Raw genomic sequence first — 25,229 nt, forward strand, 5'->3', positions numbered from 1 at the left:
AAGAAGCAATGGGTGGAAACTAATCAAGGAGAGAAGCAACTTAGAACTAAGAAGAAATTTCCTGACAGTTAGAACAATTAATAAGCGGAACAACTTGCCTGCAGAAGTTGTGAATCCTCCAACACTGGAAATTTTTAAGAAGATGTTGGATAACCATTTGTCTGAAGTGGTGTAGGGTTTCCTGCCTGGGCAGGAGGTTGGACTAGAAGACCTCCAAGGTCCCTTCCAACTCTGTTATTCTATTCTATTCTGTCCTGTCCTGTCCTGTCAATGTTCTTTTCTCAATAAAGATTTCTATTCTATTCTATTCTATTCTATTCTATTCTATTCTATTCTATTCTATTCTATTCTATTCTATTCTATTCTTCTATTCTATTCTATTCTATTCTATTCGACATAGAACATTTATTTAGCTACAAAGCAGTTTTTTTGACAATTGCAAATACTCAATATCCATTCTAATGATTAAAAATAGCAAGTAATTGTAGGACTCCTCACAATCTTAAACATTCTTGATGTAACATTTTCCTGTAGCAAGAGTTTATTTGTAAAAACGAACATCTATCCATCCATCCATCCATCCATCCATCCATCCATCCATCCATCCATCCTCTCTTGTCCTCTCGCTCCTAAAATTATGCATTTTGGCTCAGTGAATGCGCCTTTTCACCCTGCTCCTCGCTGACTATGCAAATTGCATCTAAACAGGCATCAAAGGATTTGCATTTATACAAATCCTACAGAACTCATTTCTGAGATGTCTTCTAAAATTGTGGAAAAAGCCATTTCTGTTCAGCTCAAAGGGAGCGGGAGTGAGAAACAGAGTCTTCTGTGGCAGCATCCAAGTTCATGACGGCTGATTTCCTCAAATATTCTGCTAAATTTCCAGAGAGAGAAATAATCCCTCTTGAGCATGGAAACTGGTAAGTATTGACTTGATCCACCTGACGTGTGTATTAATTTTCTTAGCAGTGGCATAGTGGCATAGAGGTTTGTAAAATCAGGCCTTGCTTAGCAATGGAAATTCTTCCCCCAATTGAGAATGTTAAGTCAAGAACTGCCTGTACATTGACTCCCTCAAAAGTATGCATCAGAAATAGACCCTCCAGGTCAGGAAATTAACTATCAGTATCAGAAGGTTAATTCCACTGAACCAAAAACACAGGAAAAGTTGATTTCAAATCCTGCCAATTGAAACGGTTCAGACAATTTGTGGGGGTGAAGTTTCTTAAAATACTGTAATTATTGTATTTGGATGAGTGCATCTTAGCTGACTAAAGGGAGAAATGGAGAAAAGAATAACTCTTTTCCTTCCGGACTAAAGAAAAGACAGAGATTTCCAACTAGTTTTATTTAAACAAAAACAAGGAGCAGTTTTATCCTAAAACAGAATCTTTAACCAGCTATGCTCTCTGACTTAAGCTCCAGACAAAGCAGGAAATTGATTGCTTGGATTTTCTTTTATTCTCTGTATTGACTGGGTGCATAGTTATTTCTGATCATAATTGATTCCTGCAAACTTTTTATTTAAGGAGGGGGAGGGGGGGTTCTGCTGCCTTTTTAGATGACTTGTAGCCAAAATCGGGATAGAAGAGATCTAAACAGTCAATGGCTAGCCTTTCCATTATAGCAGACCTTGAAAAAGCTTTCCATGGATTACCACTCCCAATTTGCAGAACTAATCTGTCCCTATTTTCCATGCAGAACAAAATGCTAAATGAATGCCATATACTAGATCAATAAATAGCTAGATAGAGAACAAAAGCACAAAACATTCGTGTACAAAAAGATCTGTGTTTGGAACAGTATGTCAATATGCACAAAAGATCAAAGAATTTTCCCCATAGGACACTTTCTTTGAGCTTGGATGATGCTCTGGTTTTGTGGTTGCATTGTTTCCTAAAGGATTAAATGGATTCTCAAATAACATCTGGTTGAAAGTTCTCCTTAGGCAGTTTCTCACTTCCGCAGGGTAGATTCTGTGAGCCTGGGGGTGTCTTCAGGGTATAAATCCAGAAGTCAAGGTTCCAACTCTTTTGTTTTGTTTTGCTTTTTTAATGTGCATTGTGCCCAGTTCCAAAAGCTCTCGCCTCACACTCAGGAGGCTGTGAGTTTGATCCTAGATAGAGGCAGATATTTCTCTCTCTGGGCAGGATGAGAATATATCTGCTGAACAAAACTCTGCATTGGTGACAGGAAAGGCATCCGGCCATTAAAACACTCTGCTAGCTCCATTCAGTTGCCCAGATTCCACCCCACAAGGGATTATGGGGTCATTAAATGAAGATGATGATTGTGAACGGTTCCAAAGGCAGAATAAAAGAAGCTGCTTCATTATTTCAAGTTGAATGAGATTAGAATGGTCCCGCCACAGCAGCAAAATATAGAGAGAAGCATCTGGTGAAAGCATGGTTGCCAATGATTCAGGAAGCACTCCTGTGAGTGGGGAAAAAAAAATATTGTTTCCACTTTGGAATGATATTTGGAAAAATATAAGTAGCCCTCAACTTACAACCCTTCATTTAGTGACTGTTCGAAGATCTCTAATCAGTTTAGGACCATCACAGTTGCAGTCACATGATCAAAATTTGGACACTTGGCAATTGGCATGTATTCATGATGGCTGCAGGATCCCAGGATCATGGGATCCCCATCTGAACTTCCTAGCCGGCTTCCAACAAGCAAAGTTAATGGGTGAAACCGGATTAATTTAACAAGTACATGATTGACTTACATTGTCCCAGGAGCCAGGAGGAAAAAAATCCAGCCTGGTTAAATTTAGCCAATACCCAAACTCTTGAAATATTAGCAAAATGCTCTCCACCCTGGTTGAATGAAGAGATTTTTGATTCACGTTAAACAAAAATTGAATCTGCACATTAGACTATGTCATAGTTGCTTCCTGTTAGCTAGCTTTCATTTACTAAACCAAGAGCAAATCAATGATAGGATGGCTTAACCTTGGTTGAACATCAGTCCCTCCACTGTATTTATAACCCTAGTTATTTCAAGATGGGGATTGGAAGGTTTCTATGGCCTCTGAATGGTATATCTCAATCGATCGATCAATCAATCAATCAATCCCTTTGGAACACAAAACATCCATCCAAGCTTGGCCTGTTGACCCTGGATTTCATGGCACCTCCGATTCATGAATGAAAGAACAAAGCATATAGCCTTATTCTCACAACCAACATACAAGGTTGAGTTAGCTCCTGGAGCAGAGGATCCATCCTTGAATCATGTAGATTCAAGGATGGCAATTTGAAGACTTGTGGAAATCAGTTCCCAGAATTACCCAGCCAGCAGGAGGATGTCCACAGGTCTTCGAGTTGCCAAGGTTGGACACCTCTGGTGTTGGATCTTTATCCAGCATCCCTTATGAGATTCCTTCCTTTCCTTCTCACGTATCTTGTCTTCTTTAGTCCCCGCAGACTACGGCAAGCGTGTTTATCAAGGCGTGCGTGTCAAACACACGGTGAAGGATTTGCTGGCTGAAAAGCGCTCCAGGCAAACAAACAGCTTACGGCGAAATGTAAGTCACTGTCTCTTACCTTCCTTCTCCAAAACCTGGTTCTGACGCAGCAACCTTTAAGGTAAAGGTTCCCCTCGTACATATGTGCTAGTTGTTCCTGACTCTAGGGGGCGGTGCTCATCTCCATTTCAAAGCCAAAGAGACAGTGCTGTCCAAAGACGTCTCCATGGTCATGTGGCCGGCATGACTCAACGCCAAAGGCACACGGAACGATGTTACCTTCCCACCAAAAGTGGTCCCTATTTTTCTACTTGCATTTTTATGTGCTTTTGAGCTGCTAGGTTGGCAGAAGCTGGGACAAGTAATGGGAGCTCACCGTTAGGGATTCGAACCGCTGAACTGCCGACCTTTCGATCGACAAGCTCAGCGTCTTAGCCACTGATCCACCGCGTCCCTCAGCAACCTTTAACCATGGCTAAAAATAGAGGTTGCTTAGGCAGGAAGACTCAATATCTGCCGTATGTATTTTACATTTAATATCTAGGCCAACTTTTGAGGGGGAAAAGATCGTGTTGCAAGAGTTCACATGGACCAGTGGCAATAATAATGCATTCAGTAGGGACTATGTTGGCTGAACAATATGCAACATTATAGAGGCTGTCCTTGACTTTCAACCATAATGGAGCCTCCCCATCATGGTCAGATGCCCCAATGGTCGGTTGATCAGTTGATCAGTTTCCATCCATTATTCCTTGTCTGGCCTTGTCTGGAAAATAGCTTGACCCCCTCCTCTCTGTGGCAGCCCTTCAAATATTGGAACCCTGCTATCATGTCTCCTCTGGTCCTTCTCTTCACTAGACTTTATAATATATTACAAGACCTGATTTTACAATATTCAATATGGCAGTCGTTAAACATGATGGTCATTAAATGAATCAATGGTTTGTGGTGCAGTTTTGCTGAAAACCAGACATCCGGTTTTACCGTCGTAAAACATTGCCATGTGACTGCAGGATGCTGCAAACATCCATCAATGCAGCCAGGTTGCCACGGGAGGTGTCCATCGGAGCTTCGATTCTAGGTTGTGCATAGCTCTCAGGTAGGCCCATCGGAACTCTGACCAGCCACTAAACAACCTGTTGCAATTTGAGGACTACCCGGGGATGATCATTGATGTGCCATCTTTGGGATCCCTTTTCACTCTGGTTGGTCGGACGTCCCCACCCCCAACCCCAAAATATGGGAGCTGCTTCCTTATTTGCACAGAGAGCCTTCCGTCCAAGTTGGGTCCTCTATCCGGGCAGGCATCAATAGAGTTGTTGGACAAGAGACACAATAAACGGTGAGCAAACAGCAGGTGCACGAACACAGTTGAGATGAGGAGGAAGGAAATGGCTCGTCCCTCTGAACTTATCTTTGGAGAAGAACACACCCTCCATTTTAGCAAAGCAAAATTCCCCTTGCAACAGGTGCGTTCAGGGCTGGATTGGAAATTATTAGGGTGTGTACCTGTTATTTGTTAGCAAATGCAACACTATTTGGGCTTGTCAAATGCTGGCCTTTTTATCTTCCAAATAATCCTGCCATTTGCCATCCCTAAGTTTGATTTCCATACATACCAGATGGCAGAATTCTGTGAGATCTTTCTTTCTTTTTTATAATTTTTAATTATTATTTTTTTTACACAAACACATAATACATCAATCCTTCCGTATGTCATCTCGGTGTTTCTTCAATAACCTCTTCTTCTTTTTGATTACTCCTCCTATCTTCATTTCTTCCCTTATAATTTCCATTTCTCTATTACAATATTCCCCCCCCCCCAATACAATACATTTAATATAATATTCTCCTATTTCGTTATCGAAATCCTTATCTATTTCTCTTTTCTATCCAATCATACAATTTCCCCCATATCTTAAAATATTTCATATCTTCTCTCTCTCTTTAATCATCATGGTTAATCTATTCATTTCTGCACAGTCTAAATTTTTTTTAATTCCTTTCCCTTCCAACGGGATTTTCTCTACTTTCCATCTTTGCGCAAATACTATCCTCGCTACAGTGATTATATCAATAATCAAATAGACATTTTCTTTACCCATTTTCTCTAGTAGGATACTCAGCAGGAAGATCTTTCTGATGATCAATGAACATGGTGAAGTCCATTGATCACGAATAAAAGCGAATATATGTGCCCCAGGATAATGTGTCAAGATCCAATCTTGGTCAATCACCAGGACCAGAAGTTTTGTCTTCCAGCTTTTGGACTCATGCTTGAGGCCATCTTCAGAGAACTGCTCTGCTAGATAGAGAGAAGTTCTCTGAAGATGGGCTCCAACACAAGTCCGAAAGCTCGGAAGACAAAACCTCTTGTCCCAGTGACCGATTCAGATTAGATCTTGCAAATCCATTTGTGCTTGCCTGGGGCAACCTTAAACACTCCAAGAGCCATTTGGACCCATTTCCTACAGAAAAGAAAACACCAGGAGCCACAAAACCCTTCCTGTGCCTGACTTTTTCTTGAGCAACCACAAAATTAGCATAGGTAGTTGAATCAAACGTTCTGTTTCCTTCTGAAACTTTTCTTCGATTTATCCATGGTTGGCCTTACCAGGATTTGAAAAGCTCAATAAATCGCGTGCTGGCGGGTGTCACACATATTTTGAGTGACAGGGAGCCGCAGCAGAGGGGTGAAAGAGCCACATGCGGCTCCAGAGCCACAGGTTGCTGACCCCTGGCATGGGGAAATGACCAGTTAAAGAAACCACACTGCTGGTTGCTTGGTTTTGCAAGAGTTTATGTTAATCTCCACATTCTTTATTATTACTACATAATAAGGATGACATGGTTGTCTGGGTGTTGAAATCCACCAGTCTTAAAGTTGCCACGTTTGAAAAAAGACTGAGTTAGAGGAATGTAAGTATAATGAAGATAAAGCAACAGATCAGGCAAGTAAACCAAGTTAAGAGTCCAAGACTAAAATGAAGACATGCAACCTAGGATCATTTCACAGATGTTCTCATGCTATCCAACTCCAAAAAGAAAGCTTGGTCCACCAGAAGAAAATCTTAACCTCAACAATTTTGAGATGCATGGACTTCAGTTCCTAAATCCCAGCCAGCACGCAGAGAATCCTGGTTGTTGATTTCCTACATTAGTGTTTATCAACCTCAGCAACTTTTAGATATGTGGACTTCAGCGTCCAGGATTCTCAGCGTGCTGGCTGGGATCTAGGAGTTGTAGTCCGTGGATCTCAAAATTGCTGAGGTTGAGACTTTGGGGAAAAAATGCAAAGAAGAGCAACTAGGACGATTAAGAGCCTGGAGACAAAAACATATGAAGAATGGTTGCAGGATTTGGGTTTGGCTAGTCTAGAGAAAAGAAGGACTGGGGGGGGGGACATGATAGCAGCCTTCCAATATTTGAGGGGCTTCCACAAAGAAGACGGGGGTCAACTTATTTTCCAAAACACCTGAAGGCAGGACAAGAAACAATGGATGGAAACTAATCAAGGAGAGAAGCAACCTGGAATTAAGGAGAAACTTCCTAACAGTGAGGACAATTCACAGTGGAACAGCTTGCCACCAGAAGTTGTAGGTGCTTCATCATTGAAGGTTTTTAAGAAAAGATTCTCCTAGCATGCTGGCTGGGGGAATTCTGGGAATTGAAATCCACCCATCTTAAAGTTCCTGAGGTGGAGAAACTCTCCTAAAGAAACAAACCTTGCACAAATGGCTTCCAATCCATCTGTCCCAGTTCCACCAAGGTGGTGATGGTGGCAGCATCTGAAGTTCTCCACCCGTTCCCCACCCTCGGATCTGTAGGTTTGTTTTCTGTTTCTAACCTCTCGCTGGTAACAGCCATGAGCTCTCATGAGCTAATTTCCATGGACTACCTGGTGTCCAGGTGGGAGCTGGGTGTTGGTCACCAAAAGGTAATCTTGACACTGGCAAATTTTAATTCAAATCCAGACCTCTAAATTTGGTTGCTTGCTAGGGCAGGAAACTCCTGTTTACAGTATGCAAACTGAAGAAGGTCGCATTTTGCGTTGCCTGGCTGGAAACTAATTGTAGCATTTGCTATTCAGGGCGATTGGGTTGTATTTAATTGATGAACTGGAAAACTAAAATAAAGAATGTCCTTGAATTAGTTCTGAAAGGAGATCGGTGGCATCTTTTTTTTATCATTCTTTCTGAAGATCTAGGCCAAAAGCTAGCTTGGCTTAGCTTCTTTCTCTTGGAATATAAAGAGGGTTGAACATTGGATCTGGATCAGAGGTGGGTTTCAGCAGGTTCTGGAGAACCGGTAGCGGAAATTTCAAGTAGTTCGGAGAACCGGTAGTAAAAATTCTGATTCCCGAGTCCGAGCCGATCGTGAGGAAATGGGGATTTTGCAGTAACCTTCCCCTGGAGCGGGCTGGGAATGGAGATTTTACAGTATCCTTCCTCTGCCATGCCCACCAAGCCACGCCCACCAAGCCACACCATGCCCACCAAGTCACGCCCACAGAACCGGTAGTAAAAAAAATTGGATTTCACCACTGCCTTGATGTAACATACCTCGATTTTTTTTCCCGTGATATTCTGAGCTCTGGGATTCCCAAGGCAGGTTTGGCTAGGACACACCAGTGGGCGGAGCCGAAAAAGCCCAATAAACAGGATTTCATTTCCATTCAGTTCAATTACTTGCATCACGCTGCTAATAGGATTATTCCTCAGCCAGTTTCCTGTGTTTCACGTGAAAAAGTATAAAGCATGAGTATTAATATTTTATGGGCTGAATCTGAAAGTACTGTGAGTAACCTATTGGCATCCCCTTGGCCAAATTTCCCTCCCGCAGCAGCATCGCCCAAAATAAAAACGAGGAGTTGCAATGGACGTGAAACCAAGTAGGGCTCAACTGTGTATGTGGGAGGCTGCCATCTTTGACCTGGTCTCCCCCAGAGATGCTCCTGGCCACTGCTCCGGCTTGAAGCGTGAATTTGCAAATCAGAAACCTCAAGTTCGGTCTATACTTGGAAAGGATTCCGCACTTTTGGGTTTGTTTGATCTAAGATGGCGCTTTATGACACCCAAGTTCAGGTAGCACGCTAAGCTACAATGTCCTTTGTTCATGGGTGGCTTAACGTGTCACGTGGCTCCAGCTATTCTGGCTTGCAAAGCACTTTTTGTGGCTTAGCTGCTGGGCACACTTAGCCCAAATTCCTTTTCAAGCTGTTGTGTTTTCCTTTCAGGGAAGCGTTGTGAGCTCTCAGCCATCTTTTGTTCCTCTGCCCAGTAAGTATTTTACTTTTATAACTACATCTCTATCCCAATTCTGCCTATTAAAAAAAAAAATCTTCTGTTAACGTGGAACTCCTGATCCAACTCACTTTAAGGAAGAAATTCCCTCTTCGTTTTCACACGCGAGCTGAAACATGCCTCGCTGGAATTATTCCTCTTACGAAAACATGCACCCATCATTCAAAACCTTATTGCCCCGAGAATATTCTACATATCACATTCATAAATTAATTGAGTAGATGTCCTTGACCAGTCACCAAAAGCTTCTTTAATTTGGTGACAGCTCCAAAGTTATGGCATTCTCATAGTTTCTATATGTTGGAAGAAATGTCCATCTGGGTTCAGTTCCAAGTAGGGAGAAAGACATTGGAAACATGGAGGCTGATTGGGAAGATGGTTTAATGGTGAGAGAGAGAGAGGGAGGGAGGGAGGGAGGGAAATGGGGAGAGAGAGATGAGAGAGAGAGAGAGAGAAAGGGGGAGAGAGATGAGAGAGAGAGAGAGAGAGAGAAAGAGAGAGAGAGAGAGAAAGGGGGAGAGAGAGATGAGAGAGAGAGAGAGAGAGAGAGAAAGGGGGAGAGAGAGATGAGATAGAGAGAGAGAGAGAGAGAAAGGGGGAGAGAGAGAAGAGAGAGAGAGAGAGAGAGAGAGAGAGAGATCCCCAGTTGCCATGTGGTAAACTCTGCTGCTAGATGGGTAGAGGGCTAATCCTATTATGTCCTGAGGGTGAGGGTCTTTTGTCTTGTAGATAGGCTGGCACCAAAATATCTGCTGGGGGCAGGGAGCTGAGGCTGAGTTTCTGTTTCCTTTGAGATTTTTATTTCTCTTTTAGGGGAAATATTCTGCCTTTTTAATATTTCCTAGAATGTTTCATTCTTCCAGGAGAGGGATGGGTGCTAACTTTCTACATATATATTCCTGTTTTCCCTTCCCACTTCTACCACACCCTGACCATCCATTTCTCCCCGGCCCAAAGGTTCTCCCACAGCATCTGGTTATTATGGCGTTCGAAGATCCTTGGCGACAGATATGGACTTACACAACAGCAAAGATATTTCCAGCGAAGTCTACGGTTCCTCTTTGCTACCCAAGTCATTGGCTTATGAATCCCCAGCTACTCAGGGATATTCTTTGTCTCTGGATGCCCACTTAATCGATCAGTATCTGGACCAACGGGCTGGATCCATCCCCTCTGGAACCTCTGCTGTGCTTGGCAACTCAACATCATCCTTTCCAAGCGATTCAGCTCATTATTTCAGTGTAAGTAGAGGACAATGGGGTTAAACGGAGAAGGACCTCGGTTAATTTTTGTTTTTTTGAGTCCACCTTGTAGTAGTCCATCTTTCTGTTCCTACCTACACTGGAGCTCAATTTTTTTTTTTAAATCCATGGCGGAGTTGAGAACCTAATGGTTCTCCAAAAATTGACACTCTACAATACTCATTATCTTTGACCATCAACGGGGAGGGTTGGGGCAGATGGACAACTCCTATGAACCCTGGGAGAACAGCTGTAGTTGGACCCTAAAACAATTCCCCACATCTTCCTTAGGGGTATATGTCATTTTTGTTTCTCCAAGCTGATCCCAGAGATGCTTCTGGAGATCCAATAGTCACATGACAGAATGCCCTGAAGTTCTTGGGTTGAGCTGAATTTTGTACAGCGCCACTAAATGACATTTCGACTGGATTCTCAAATTGTACTAAATCACACCGTGCTTTCCTGTTCCTTTGAATTTAATGAACCAACCAGTCTAATCATCTTCTCAGCTCAGTCCGTGGGCCTCTCTCTGTGTGGCTGAGCTGAAGCTCCCCATGAAGGTCCTCATTTTACCTACCTCGGAAGGATGGAAGGCTGAGTCAACCTTGAGCCTGGTGAGATTTGAACTCGCGGTAATTGCAGGCAGCTGGTGCTACTTAATTGCACTTTAGTCTGCTGCACCACCAAGGCTCTTCTCTGCACTCTTTCTAGAGTCTCCACATCTTTTTTATAGTGTGGTGACCAAAACTGGATGCAGTACTCTAGGTGTGGTCTTACTAAGGCTTTATAGAGTGGTATTAGTACTTCACTTGATCTTGATTGCATCCCTCTGTTAATGCAATTTAGGATTGCATTGGCTTTTTTTTTTTTGGCTGCTGGCTCATATTTAACTGGTTGTCCACTAAGACTCCAAGATCCTTCTCAGAATTACTGCTATTAAGCCTGGTTTCACCCAGTCTATATGGGTACTTTTGGTTTTTCTTATCTAAGTCCTTATCTAAGGACTTTACTTTTCCCTCTGTGGCCTCTGCTGATAATTCTGCAGGGAAAATTATTCTCCTTCAACACTTTTGGAATCATTAAATGCACCTCTCTTTTTTCCTCCTGCAGAGAGACACCTGGGAACAATCTGTGCCGGACAACCTTGGTCAGCTGGAAGCATGTCCAGAACCTCTCCAAGTAGCTCCAGTCTCCAGCTGCCTTTCAGCTCACGAGCCCGGGACAGCTTCTCACTGCAGAAACCCCAACTGGAATGTATCCCTCTCTGGAATCCAGTCTTATTCCTTCCACCCTCTCGAAGATGTCCACTACCCAGCTGTTTTCTCTGCCTCTTCCAACTCGCCCTTCTCCTCTTTCATGGCCGCCGCAGCCAATGACCCCCCTGGGCTCAAGATGCTTCCAGGATCTTCAGAGGAGTCTTCAGATACAGCCGCTCTCCAAGATAGCAATTCTTTCTGGCCCAAGGAAGACTCAAGTCCTCTCTGGGGGTCCTATGAGGAACGAAGGACTTACTGAGCAAAAAGAAGAGCCAGACAAGACTTCGTTTAGGTTTTGTTTAAGCCACTACCACAGATGTTGAAGTTGGAAGGTGGTTGACCACTACGCTGGTTCAAAGCCAGATCCCACGTAGCTGAGACTTCCTTCGCAATCATATCCCTATCATCCCAACACTAACAATCAAAAGTCAGTCATGGGAAGGTTGAGTTGTGTATGGGCAACCCTGGCTCATAGAAAGCTTGTTCTTAGCTTGCAGAAGATGCCAATGGATGAAGTGGGAGTCCTCAGGGAGGAGCTGAGCCCAGTTAGCATAGGCAGCACAGGGCGAACAGCCAAAAAGTTAGGTTTGTGTGTCCTGCTTAGGTACTCTGGGGTTTGCTGAAGCACGTTGAGAAACTTACCTACTGTAGTTTGTAAATATAGTTCACAGACATGCCATTCTCTGATTTTTTATTTTTTTCTTATTTTGATTTATATGCCGCCCTTCCCGGGGATTCAGGGCGGTTTACAGTGCGTTAAGCAATAGCCTTCATCCTTTTGTATATTTATACAAAGTCAGCTTATTGCCCCCACAAACTGGGTCCTCAATTTACCTACCTTAGAAAGGATGGAAAGCTGAGTCAACCTTGAGCCTGGCGAGATTCGATCTTACTTTAATTGCAGACAGCTGGTGTTAAATTACAGTGCTTCTGTCTGTTGAGCTAAACCAGGCTCCTGATCTGATATGATCAGGCTCCTGAATCGTGATATGATTCTCTATATCATCTGCCATTCTTTGTATCAGGGTCTCCAAACTTGGCAGCTTTAAGACTTCTGGACTTCAACTCCCAGAATTCCCTGGCTTGCTATGTTATGCTATGCTATGCTATGTTATGCTATGCTGAGCTGCATTGCGCTGTGCTGTCTGGGGAATTCTGGGAGTTGAAGTCCACAAGTCTTAAAGTTGCCAGGTTTGGAGAGTCCTGCTCTATATGATCAGAACAAACTTCTTCTTCTCCAACAAGTACAGAACAGAACAAATCAAGAGCCTTGATAGTACAGTGGTTTAATGCACCCTGTTATTAACACAGCTGCCTGCAATTACTGCAGGTTCGAATCTCACCAGGCTCAAGGTTGACTCAGCCTTCCATCCTTTCTAAGGTAGGTGAAATGAGGACCCAGTTTGTGGGGGCAATAAGCTGACTTTGTATAAAATATACAAAAGTATGAAGGCTATTGCTTAACGCATTGCAAGCCGCCCTGAATCACTGGAGAAGGGCGGCATATAAATCAAATTTTAAAAAAAAAAGGGAAGGGGATTTCTTTGAGCACATTTTTTTTAATTCGACCAAAGAAGAGAATTTTGAATTTAGCATCTCTAAAGTGATCCTTAAAGATAGAGCTACATCAAGAAAGCAAGCGAGTCTCCTTTAAATCTGGCTTACATCTAGCTTCCCCATTGACAGAAGGTCGTAAAAGGTGATCATGTGATTCCGGGACGCTGCCATTGTCATAAATACAAGCCAGTTGTCAAGCATCTGAATTTTGAGGATGCTTGCAACAGGCATAAGTTTGAAAAAAGGTCATAAATCATTTTGTTCAGTGCTGTTGTAACTTTGAACACTAAATGAATTGTTGTAAATCCAGGATTAAAGGTAAAGGTTCCCCTCTTCTCTTCTCTGTGGGGGCACCTGCCCTTTGGAATGAACTGCCCCCGGACATACGCAAGATCTCTGACCTCCAAGTTTTTCGCTGTGCTCTTAAGACCCTGCTCTTCCGACAGGCAGGGCTAGCTTCATAATTGAGTTTTAAATTCGGAATTCTTAAATTTTTGGTTTTTTTTTTTAGCTAATTGGCCTTGAATGTAATACTTTTAATAATTTTTAAATTTAAATTGTGATATTTGTATTGTGTTTTTACCTGGCTGTACACCGCCCCGAGTCCTTCGGGAGAGGGGCGGTATAGAAATAAAATTATCCTATCCTATCCTATCCTATCCTATCCCTCGCGCATGCATGCTAGTTGTTCCTGACTCTAGGAGGCAGTGCTCATCTCCATTTCAAAGCCGAAGAGCCAGTGCTGTCCGAAGACTTCTCCATGGTCATGTGGCCGGCATGACTCAACGCCAAAGGCGCACGGAACGCTGTTCCCTTCCCTATTTGGTCCCTATTTTTCTACTTGTGTTTTTTACATGTTTTCGAATGGCTAGGTTGGCAGAAGCTGGGACAAGTCACGGGAGCTCACCCCGTTACACAGCACTAGGGATTCGAACCGCTGAACTGCCGACCTTTCGATCGACAAGCTCAGCATCTCAACCACTGAGCCACCGCGTCCCTAAGTCGAGAATTACCTGTACACTATAAAACTCCCTATAAAGAATCCCATTGCTATCTTTTCATGGATGTTTGGGCAGCCTATAGCACCCATTTTCCAAAACTAGGGCATGAAGGACATCTTCGAAACACAATCGGCAGAGAAACAGGTACCGACAGAAAGCGTGGTGTGGCCACAAGATGGAGCTGCGCATACAAACATCCCACAAGCGATTTGCGCTCAGCAATGCACTAATATCACCCATCTTCTAGAACCGAGCGCTGGCAATACACGAACCATTTCCTCTTGGCGCTCAAAGTGAATTCATGGATCCCTAGTCTGGCTCTCGGGCAATTCTGGATTTATGCTACTGAGGTTCCCAGCCCAAATCTTAACCCCGTTTATTGACACATGACAAGACAAGAAGCAACGGATGGAAACTCATCAAGGAGAGAAGCAACCTAGAACTAAGGAGAAATTTCCTGACAGTGAGAACAATTAATCAGAGGAACAACTTGCCTCCAGAATTTGTGGGTGATTCAACACTGGAAGCTTTTAAGAAGGGATTGGACAACCATTTGTCTGAAATGGTATACTGCTAGAGCAGGGGGTTGGACTAGAGGACCTCTCAGATCCCTTCCAACTCTATTATTCTATGGCAATAGCAATAGCACTTAGATTTATATACTGCTTCACAGTGCTTCATAGCCCTCTCTAAGCGGTTTACAGAGTCAGCCTATGGCCCCCAACAATCTGGGTCCTCATTTTACCGACCTCGGAAGGCTGGAAGGCTGAGTCAACCTTGAGCCTGGTGGGATTTGAACTGCCAAATTGCAGGCAGCCGGCAGTCAGTAGAAGTTGCTTGCAGTACTGCACTCTAACCACTGCGCCACCATGGCTCATAATGATTCTATTCTGATTCTATGATTCTAGTCCGGCCAAAGTCAAAACACCCTAACAAGGGCAGCCACCTTCAGTAAGTTGTTTCTGAAAGACACAAAGAACCCTGGATCCTCCTTCTTTGCGCATTGTATCTTGGTTTGGGGTTACTTATCGAATCATGGTTAGCGCAATGGTTCAACCCGGAATCTTATCCTCTTGTAAGGACGCCAGCCTAGGAACACGAAGGGAAGAATCGACTCTGTGGTCCAATTAAATTTCTCCCCACGGTACTGTAAAGAGAGCACTCTTCCCCTATTCCCCTTAAAGTTCCCGTCGCACATACGTGCTAGTCGTTCCCGACTCTAGGGGGCGGTGCTCATCTCCGTGTCAAAGCCGAAGAGCCAGCGCTGTCCGAAGAAGACGTCTCCGTGGTCATGTGGCCGGCATGACTCAATGCCAAAGGCGCACGGAACGCTGTTCCCTTTCCACCAAAGGTGGTCCCTATTTTTCTACTTGCATTTTTTACCTGCTTTCGATCTGCCACGTTGGCAGAAGCTGGGACAAGTCACGGGAGCTCACCCCATTACACGGCACTAGGGATTCGAACCGCTGAACTGCCGACCTTTTGATCGACAAGCTCAGCGTCTTAGCCACCGTGTCCCTCTTCTATTCCCCTTAACTAAAAACTTTTTTTTTTAAAAAAATCAAACTAGCATAAAGCTATAATCTGCTCAAATGCTTCCCCCCCCCCTCTTATCCGGATGCCCTGTAAATGTGATGGATATTAGCTCTTACAATTCCCAGCTAATGCAAGCAAAAATTTCTGGCAGTTATGGTCCATTGCTTCTGGAAGGTTTCCTACAACCCACTGTTGGCTTGAAACCAACCCTCCCTTCAATCAATCTTGAGATAATGGTTAATCATTTGATTAACCGTTTGATCTAAGGGCCACCACCAAGTTGAAGGCAAAAGATTCCTTTGGATCATTCCTTCCTTCCTTCCTTCCTTCCTTCCTTCCTTCGCCACCCTAGTTTCCCTGCTATCTTGCCCATGTTGGCCTGATAGAGTAGACCCCATCAACACTTTACTGTCTAGGAAAGATGTTATGGCATCTGAACATCTGGCAGGGAAGCCAAGCTGAACCCAAGGAGTAGAAGGCCCTGTGTAGTTACTGTCCACAAGACTCTGGTTTCTCCACTACCTCTCCAGATGTTCAATGTCACCAATGGTATGGGATGCCCTGGGATCGAAGGTGATTTTGGAGTGGTCTAAAACATCATATATTCCTAACTTCTTAGCTAGTTTGTTCGTCCAGGAGGGGCGTTGCATTCTCAGCTCTGGCCGGCAGGTGGAAGTCTTTGCTAAAAGATGCTGGACTCCTTGCAAGGGACTGTCTCCAATTGAGCCACAGGGGGGCTTCCTCTGAAGACATTGCCCGATGCCCCCCCTTGAATGGGGTAGAGACTGTTTTATGCCCCCTTCCCGAATGGCCTGCAAAGATTCTATGATGCCTTTTTTTTTTTAATTTGATTTATATGCCGCCCTTCTCCGGAGACTCAGGGCAGCTTACAATGCGCTAAGCAATAGCCTTCATCCTTTTGTATATTTATACAAAGTCAGCTTATTGCCCCCACAAACTGGGTCCTCAATTTACCTACCTTAGAAAGGATGGAAGGCTGAGTCAACCTTGAGCCTTGGAGAGATTCGAACCTGCAGTAATTGCAGGCAGCTGGTCTTAATAACAGGGTGCTTTAGACCACTGTACTACCAAGGCTCATGAACAGACACACACCCCACCCCAGCCAAACAAACCAGACCTATGAAGGATTTCTGGTGCTCAGAACTGCAAGGACACCAGGTAGAATTCCAAGCACTTTCACACCAGGTTGTATTCACGGATGACTTTGGAAGCCTTTCGTGAAGTCCTCTGAGGAGGAGCATTTTTGAAAAGAGCTGTTTTCTCTCCCAGATGCTCACTTGCACACTTTCAATCATTGTGCAAATGAATGTGCAGTTGTGCAGCGCTGGTGGAAATGTTTCTACAGGTCAACCTAGTCAATCTCATCTTAGGCTGTGGGTGCAACTGAGCAGCATTTTGAACCCGCTGGATCCATGGACGGAGAAGATACTTGTCCCAGGATCACAACAAGCCCTCTAGACCAGTGACTTTGGTAGAAATCTGCAGACCCCAGAAATATGCCCCGTTTTCCAGAATGAAAGAAGGAACTGGGGAATCTATTGTGGACTGGCTGATTTTTTAACTATATTGCTTGGAACACTCCCTTGTTTAACGTATTAATATACGGAAGTGTAGAAATAGAATGTTTGGTCATGAGCCAATAAAAAATGTAAAATACACACCCTTGAGGTAGTCCAGACTTTGCAGGCTTTATTGCAACCAAGTCAGAAAGAGAAGGGAAGGAAGGGAGGGAGGGAGGGAGGAAGAAGAGACAAAGAGGGAGGGAGGGAGGAGAGACAAAGAGGAAGGAAGGAAGGAAGGAAGGAAGGAAGGAAGGAAGGAAGGAAGGAAGGAAGGAAGGAGAGACAAAGAGGAAGGAAGGAAGGAAGGAAGGAGGGAGAGACAAAGAGGAAGGAAGGAAGGAAGGAAGGAAGGAGAGACAAAGAGGGAGGGAGGGAGGGGAGACAAAGAGGAAGGAAGGAAGGAAGGAAGGAAGGAAGGAAGGAAGGAAGGAAGGAAGGAGAGACAAAGAGGAAGGAAGGAAGGAAGGAGAGACAAAGCGGAAAGGGAGGGAGGGAGGGAGGAAGGAAGGAAGGGAAGGAAGGAAGAAAGAAAGGCTGATAAGGTCTAAAAGGCTAATTTCTAAGCCTTGTTTCCGCCAACCAAGTCCACCAATGTTGTTATGATCTCCTTTTATGATCAGATCCAAACTCTACCAGGTCCTTCGGATATCAATCAAACCATGGACAGCCAGAAAGAGGGAGGAGGAGGAGGAGGAGGAGGAGGAGGAGGAGGAGGAGGAGGAGGAGGAGGAGGAGGAGGAGGAGGAGGAGGAGGAGGAGGACATCCCAATCCAGCTGGACTCCAGGCCCAAAGTTTCAGCCTCCGCCCTGCCCTCTTAAGCATTCCTTCCTTTCCCTGGAGGGCTTCGTCGCCTCCTTTCTTCTCCTCAAACTCCTGTTCCAACTTGCTAGGATGGAAAGCAACCTCAGCCTAGCTGGGTTTACGATTGGCACACCCTCCCTCCCTCACCCTCCACACACAGACCCCTCCCCACCAGCTCTTCAGGCTGTTGCGACATCTCTTTGGAGGCCTTTTGTCAAGCCACGTTTGGCCAAGAAAATCACCGCAGAGAAGAAAAAAAAAATGCATTCCAGCGATCCTGGACTTTGCCCCCAAGACAAGTGTGGATTCAGGAAGGCAGGCAGGTGGAGTAGAGTTGGGGTGGCCTGGGCTTGTCCAGAACAGATTCTCCCACTCGATAAGAGTCCTCCTCTGCTTGCAATCTGCTCTTTGGGGCCCTGCCCCGGTTTTCTGCTGCCAGCAACTGCCTGCAGGACACACAAAACACACAGCCACACAGGCTCGAAGCCAAGTCCTTGGCCGGAAGCTCTGGTGGAAGATGAAAGACCATTGCTGGGGCATCTGTCTTTCTGCTGGTTGCACAGTAGAGAGCCTAGTCTTGCGTTGAGTGGCATCCTTCTAAAACACGGGTTTCCCAGCCTTGACAGCTTTAAAGAACGACTGGCCTCCAGAAGTTGTGGGGGGCTCCATCACTGGAGGGTTTTAAAAAGAGACTGGAGAGCCATTTGTCTGAAATGGAATAGGGTTTCCTGCCTGAGCAAGGGGTTGGACTAGAAGACCTCTAAAGTCCCTTTCAACTCTGCAATTCTGTTATTCTGCTATCCTTCCTTCCTTCCTTCCTTCCTTCCTTCCTTCCTTCCTTCCTTCCTTCCTTCCTTCCTTCCTTCTTTCTCCATCACTGGAGCTTTTTAAGAAGACATTGGACAACCATTGGGTTTTAAGAAGAGATCAACCATTTGTCTGATCTGGTATAAGATCTCCTGCTTGAGCAGGGAATTGGACTAAAGACTTCCAAGATCCCTTCCAACTCTGTGATTCTGTTATGTTGTTTTCCTTCCTTCCTTCCTTCCTTCCTTCCTTCCTTCCTTCCTTCCTTCCTTCCTTCCTTCCTTCTCCATCACTGGAGGGTTTTAAGAAGAGATTGGACAACCATTTGCCTGAAATGGTATAAGATTTCCTGCTTGAGCAGCCTTGACAGCTCAAGAAGATCTAGAAGATCTAGAACAGTGGTTCTCAACCTGTGGGTCGCAACCCCTTTGGGGGTCGAACGACCCTTTCACAGGGGGTCACCTAAGACCATTGGAAAACACATATTTTCAATGGTTTTAGGAATAATTTTATGGTTGGGGGTCACCACAACATGAGGAACTGTATTAAAAGGGTTGCGGCATTACGAAGGTTGAGAACCACTGATCTAGAAGATCTTTCCAAGGTCCTTTCCAACTCTTTTATTCTGTTAAAATAGCAGTTCTCAACCTTGGCAACTTTAAGATGGGTGGACTTCAACTCCCAGAATTCCCCAGCCAGCCATGCTTCCTTGCAAACTCTTCTGGTAAAGGAGACACAGCTGGTTTGGCTTATGCCATTCAGCTCCAGGGGACACAGATCTCCATCATGCTGTACCTATATAGTCAAGGTGGATTTTGGCAAGGGTCTCTGTTTCTCTAGGGCCTGATTTTTCAACGGTTGGAATTTCCAGATGTATGGACTCCAATTCCCAGAATTCCCCGGTCAGAATTTCCGGTGCTGCAGGTTAGGTCTGCATTTCCGAAGTGCTTTCTTTGATAAACCCACAATGACTGGACAGCAGAGGAATGTGGTAGATAAATTAGCAGTAGTCCTTAGGAAAGAGACAAATGGCCTAAGGCAGTGGCTGTTTGGGGGAATTCTGGGAGTTGAAGTCCACCCATTTTAAAGTTCACCAAGGTTGAGAAATACTGCCGTAGCTTTGCTGGCTGGGGAATTCTGGGAGTTGAAGTCCACCCATCTTAAAGTTGCCAAGGTTGAGAATTGCTATCCAGGAAACCAGCTATTCGGTCAGCTACTTTTGTCGCCTCCAGATATATCGCTAAGTCAACTTTTAACCAATGTTAAAGAGCAAAGAGAACGAGGCAAAGAGGAGAAAGGAAAAGGAAGATGGCTGCAGATCAAAGACCATGGTTTATTACTATGAACTCCAGTCCTATGCATACTCATGCCGAATTTTTCCTGAAATGTAGAGAGGATTAGTTCCAAATTTGGAACTAGGATTCCCTGGTTGAGTTTTGGAAAAAGTCAATTCACATTCAACCATTTTTAGAATTTGGGAATGACTCAAGTTTAGAAGACACTATTTGGATTCTAAAACCAGGGGTCTCCAAAGAATTTTCTTTGAATTTTCCCCATGCTGGCTGGGGAATTCTGGGAGTTGAAGTCTACAAAGCCATGTTGGCTGGGGAATTCTGGGAGTTGAAGTCCACAGGTCTTCAAGTTGCCAAGATTGGATGCCCTGTCAAAAATTATAAGGGCAACAATAAATGTCCAGTCTCTTCCCACTCAGATTTGTTAGACTACAATTCCCATTATCCCCAGCTAGCATTATTGTTTGGGGTGATGAAACTGTAGCCCAATAGATCTGGGAAGAGGAGAAATTTTTTGCATAATCTCCCAAGAGTTTCCACCTCATTTCTGAAACTGGAAACCAAAACAAAATAGCACTTGCCAGCTGAAGTTCTAAACTGGTTAGGTTAACTTTCTCCATAAGTGAAAAATAGCATTTAATTCCAACAGTCTTTGTCTTCTCTGCTTCCTCTTCAAATAAAAATTGACCTCTTCTCTTTGGAATAAAATTGTCCACTGCCAGCCACAAAATAATAACAAAGGAATATTTTCTTATTTTGGACATCCATCAATTTAGATTCTAGAACATGCAGTTTTATTTTTGCAGTTTAAACAGCAGATCTCCCTTTTAGATAACTTCATGCGTTTTGAGATCCAAGAGCTCCAAACATACTGTTTAAAAAGGCAAAATAAAGGCCTCCATTTTTAACCACCGTTGCTTTTTCGGAAAAGGGAAGACCAAGATAGACCTCATCCTCTGGAAACATTTGTTCTGCAAAACAAATTTGCAGAATGTTCCTGACTCTAGGGGGCAGTGCTCATCTCCGTTTCAAAGCCGAAGAGCCAGTGCTGTCCAAAGACGTCTCCGTGGTCATGTGGCCGGCATGACTCAATGCCAAAGGTGCACGGAACGCTTTTCCCTTCCCACCAAAGGTGGTCCCTATTTTTCTATTTGCCTTTTTTACATGCTTTTGAACTGCTAGGTTGGCAGAAGCTGGACAAGTCACGGGAGCTCACCCCGTTACATTGCACGAGGGATTCGAACTGCTGAACTGCCGACCTTTCAATTGACAAGCTCAGCGTCTTATCCACTGAGCCACCGCATCCCTCATATGCATATATGCAGAGCGCATCCATTTTTGCTTGGAGGATATTTATTAATAAGGTGTTTTTTTTTTTCTACTGTACAATTTTGGTTTTTATTTATTGCCCTTACTTATTCTTGCTGGTCTTCCGGAGTTATCTTTGATGGGTTAGGCTAATATATAAATTTGATTGATTGATCGATTAATCTTTCTCATACCACTACCAGAACTCCAGGGTTAAAATTTGCAGGCCTCCTTTAAACTTTCACAGCCAATTATTACAGGTCAGGAATCCATACTACGAGTCAGTCCTTGTTTTAAAAATCATTTTAGATTTTACATTCTATATTGTTCTAGATTAGAAAGTTCTTATTTTAGAGAGGGACAGTTGGGGATGGATGGGTAGATCCTTGAGCAAGCATCCCCAGCAATTTATCAACCCCTTAGGTCAGGGGTCTCCGACCTTGGCCATTTTAAGGCTGGAGGACTTCAACTCCCAGAATTCCCCAGGGAGGTCTTAGCACCTCCCTTCCCCACCCAGAGTTTCAAATATCTAGCTAACAGTCTCTGAATTTTAAGGGGTGGCCGAGCCCCCAAACCACCCTCTCTGCTGATAAAATCCTTCCCGATTACTTTCTCACACTTCTCCAGTGTCACATAACCCTTTTCAGATTATGCAGTTTTATTTTTTTTTTAAATAAAAACTAGAAGGAGAACAGCATTTCCACATGCAAAAGATGCTCTGGAAGAATAAACCCCCGGCCGAAAAGGGGATCACGTCATGAATTCAGCTATGTGTTTTTATCTCCAATCAGGAATATTTGTCGAAGTCTTATTTTTCAACAACAACAACAAAAAAAAAAATTGGAATCAGGGGGAACAATGGCCAAATTATATTCATAGTAGATCATTAACAAGCGCAGGCTGGGTTTTTCGTTGACTCAGCTGTCCCGGGTTCCTTCTAAGGAAGGATGGGAGGAAAAGGCGTGAAAGAATCCAGATTCAAAATTTAGAAATTTCCTCTGGAGGTGAACTCAACCTCAGGGCCGCCTTGCCTGTGATTGCAAGGCCAGATCAGGGGGGGCGGGCGGAAATTGCCAACTTTCTAAAGACAGGAGGCTCCCAGAATGCAAATCGGAGTCGCTGTCGCAAAGGAGAAGTTTAAAAATCACACCCACGTTGGGGAAAAGAAGGGGGGGAGTTAGGCAAAAACTGGGGGGTACATCAAATACCCCCAAAGCTCGCAGAATAAGGTTCCCCCATTCACCCACAGTTGTCGCTCGCAGGACTCAATGCTATTTTCCTGTCCACTCCACTTCCCTAATCAAGGCCCTCTTTGTTCACAAATGGATCAGGAAGCCCCCCCCCCCATGCACCCCAGTCCCCAGGTCTCCCCAAACTTTCGCAGGGAAGCGTCATCAGGTGCCGGGGGGCACGGAAGTGCCAGGGAGGGCCTAGAATTGGGCATCTGTGAAACTGTGGGTTCTCTTTGGGGGCGCCTGCCTCGTTTGGGGCCGGGGAGCTAAAAAGCTGGACAGGACCCCCAAGGGGGGGTTCCAGGAAGATGGGGCCAGTGGATCTTGTTCCCCCAGACCCTGTCCTAGATGGGGCTAGGCTAGGTTTTCCTCCAAGAGAGTCCATTTTCTGAAGCCTTTGAATATTCAAATTGAAACTATCGCGCAATCCTTGATTGTCAAATCAATGGATTCTGGAGGTTTTAAATACTTGGCTTGTGGGGAGAAAAATTCAAACTTATATCCGTAGGTATAAAAGATTAATATTGTTTGTCTCCCAGTCAAGAGCTGCACCAAGGCTTTAGAATTCTTTTTTAATCCCAAAATTCCTGTTTTCTTGCATGTTTTCCTTCTGCTTTAGGGAGCCCAGCTGAGTGTCCTTGATCTGGTCACCGTTGGGGGTGGACAGGCAATTGCTCCATTTTCTGTTCCTGAAGAATGTCAGGTAAGTCAAAATTGAATCTCGGGTGTTGTTTTTTTGGGGGGGGTGTGGGGTCAGAGTCCATCTCTCCCATGCCTTTGGGGGTTAGCTTGCCTTCCAAGGATTTTTTTTTATTTATTTTTTAAAGGGGAAAAAAAAGAAGGGAGAGAAAGGGAAAACAAGAGTGAGAGATTCCCAAATTCGCAGAGCAATGAAGTAGAATGATTTTAAGGGCATGCATGTTAAACCAAATCCGGTGTAAACTCATATACATAAAATCCACAAACACACTCTCTCTCACTCACACACACACACCCAGTGCCGCTGCACCGGAGAACACACTGCCGTTCCCAGCTGTGAATGCTCTGGAATGTGACTATTGCAAAGATGGTTGTTGAAACCACTCTTTGGGGGAAAGGGGGAAAAAAATAGAAGAAGAAAAAAAAAGTTTGTGAAGTTATGTGGCTAATTCTTAATCCGTCTGGTTAAAACGTGCATTATTTTTTTCCCCCGGAGACTGAATTTTTGGCATTTCAGGGCTGAGAAAAAAGCGGGGTTGCAAAGTATTTTTTTTTTAATAAACGTGTATATGTGGGTGTGCGCGCGCGCGTGTACCCCCAAAACCCCAACCTAACTGAATTGCAATTTTGATTAAAAAAAAAGAAGGAATGAGCGCTTCCATCTGACGCCCCCCCCCCAAATTCTGGCTTTGGAAAGGAAAGACGGGTTAGTCGGGCGCCCAAAAAATAAAAAGAGAGAGAGAAGGAAGGAAGGCGCCCCTCCTTTTTTGGGGGGTGCGAGGCTGCTCAAGGGAGACCCCCCCTTCCCCGCCAACCGACTTGGCTCCCCAGGCTCCCCCCACCCCCACCCCCCGTGGCGCGCGATGCTTCCGACGGCCAGCCGCGGCGCTGCCCGCCTGGCCAAGACCTCTTGCGCGCAAAGTGGTTGCGCGCAGCTGGCTCGTTCTTACGACCGCCTGGACGCGGTTTGCGGCGTCGGCGCCCTGAGAGGCGGCTTTAGGGGAGCCGGGAGAGGCGTGCAGAAGGCAGGCGAGGGGGGAACGGGGACGTGCGAGGCGTGTTTGGGGGTGCAACTGGCGGAGGGGGAGATGGGCAGGTGGGGGAGACGGTTTGCAGGAGGAAAGTTTGCTCCGCTGGCAGACGTCTCCTCCAGCGCCTCTCCCTCTTGCCCTGCCCGGGGAAAGCAAGGCAGGGGTCCGGGCGACGTCCCACTCGCGACCCCCGGACCAGGACCCGCCGGAGAGGGGCATCCAGGTGCGCGCCACCTTCTCCGCGCGCGGCTCCGGGGCGCTCTCCAACGGCCTTGGTGCTGGCTTGTGCTTTCCCGACGGCGCCGGGACTCGCCCGTCCGTTCTGCTACCCACTCGGGAAGGCACCGTGGCCCCCTCCGGCTGCCCCGCTCGGAGCGCAGCAGGAACGGGGCCCAATCCTCCGCCCCTCCCACCCCTGGCACCGACTCTGGGCGATGCTGCTGCCAGTCCTGCGCCCGCGACGCGTTTTGCGCACCGCCGGGGCTCCGCTCCGCTTGCAACCCAGTCCTCAGTGCCCCCTCCAGATATTCCGATTCCTGGGGGGGGGATGCAGAGAGCCCCCCTCCACTCCTCCCAAACGCCCACCCTTTCTCTCCCCCTCCAGCCTTCCTTCCTCCTCTTCCTCTCCTCCTCCTCCTCCTCCTCCGATCCCAGATGAGGAACCACCGGCCGGCCGCCTCTCCTCGCCCCCTTCACCCCCCCCACCCCCCCAAAAAACGAGCGTGCAATTCACTCACAAAGACCTGGGCGCTGCTGCACCACCCAGAGGCGGTGAGGGCCCTCCTCGCTCCGGCGTCAAATCGCGGGACGTGGGGCTGAAAGCACAGAGGAGGCTAAAACTACACTTCCCAGGATGCCTTGGAGGGGGGGGGAGAAACCCAGGTGGTCCAGACCCCCGAGGTCTAGGAGAGCCTGTTTCCAGCAAGCTTCTGCAACCTGCAGCCCCATCCCACTCCCCACCGCAGAGCCCAAGGGGGCCCACCATAAATTGCCCATCTCAAAAGGTTTCAGGAAATTGGTTGCAGAGCCACAGGTTATCTAAGCGCTAGCTGGGCCAATTCTAAACCCCAATAAATGGCGAAGAAGGCCATGTTTAAGCGTTTTGA

General features: G+C 45.5%; 1 protein-coding gene and 1 long non-coding RNA gene across 2 annotated transcripts; one reads left to right on the forward strand and one right to left on the reverse strand.

Annotated features, from left to right (window-relative positions):
* Positions 1-913: 913 nt before the first annotated feature.
* Positions 914-11,572, forward strand: POU2AF2 (POU class 2 homeobox associating factor 2). Its single transcript, XM_034425121.2, has 5 exons — positions 914-923; positions 3,426-3,535; positions 8,712-8,754; positions 9,736-10,019; positions 11,130-11,572. Exons 1-5 carry the CDS (start codon positions 914-916, stop codon positions 11,532-11,534), a joined length of 852 nt encoding a protein of 283 aa, XP_034281012.2. The 3' UTR covers positions 11,535-11,572.
* Positions 1,775-24,938, reverse strand: LOC132712661 (uncharacterized). Its single transcript, XR_009623325.2, has 3 exons — positions 24,861-24,938; positions 8,038-8,204; positions 1,775-2,436 (listed from the first exon to the last, which is right to left on the reverse strand). It is a non-coding gene; the product is annotated as an uncharacterized LOC132712661 (long non-coding RNA).
* Positions 24,939-25,229: the final 291 nt, after the last annotated feature.

Source organism: Pantherophis guttatus, chromosome 9 (genome assembly GCF_059756535.1).
Source record: "Pantherophis guttatus breed Tessera chromosome 9, ASM5975653v1, whole genome shotgun sequence".
Lineage (NCBI taxonomy): Eukaryota > Metazoa > Chordata > Lepidosauria > Squamata > Colubridae > Pantherophis > Pantherophis guttatus.

Coding starts and splice junctions, on each gene's coding strand:
- POU2AF2 (XM_034425121.2), top strand. Junction 3,536..8,711: donor CAAACAGCTTACGGCGAAAT/GTAAGTCACTGT, acceptor TTTTCCTTTCAG/GGAAGCGTTGTGAGCTCTCA. Junction 8,755..9,735: donor ATCTTTTGTTCCTCTGCCCA/GTAAGTATTTTA, acceptor CCCGGCCCAAAG/GTTCTCCCACAGCATCTGGT.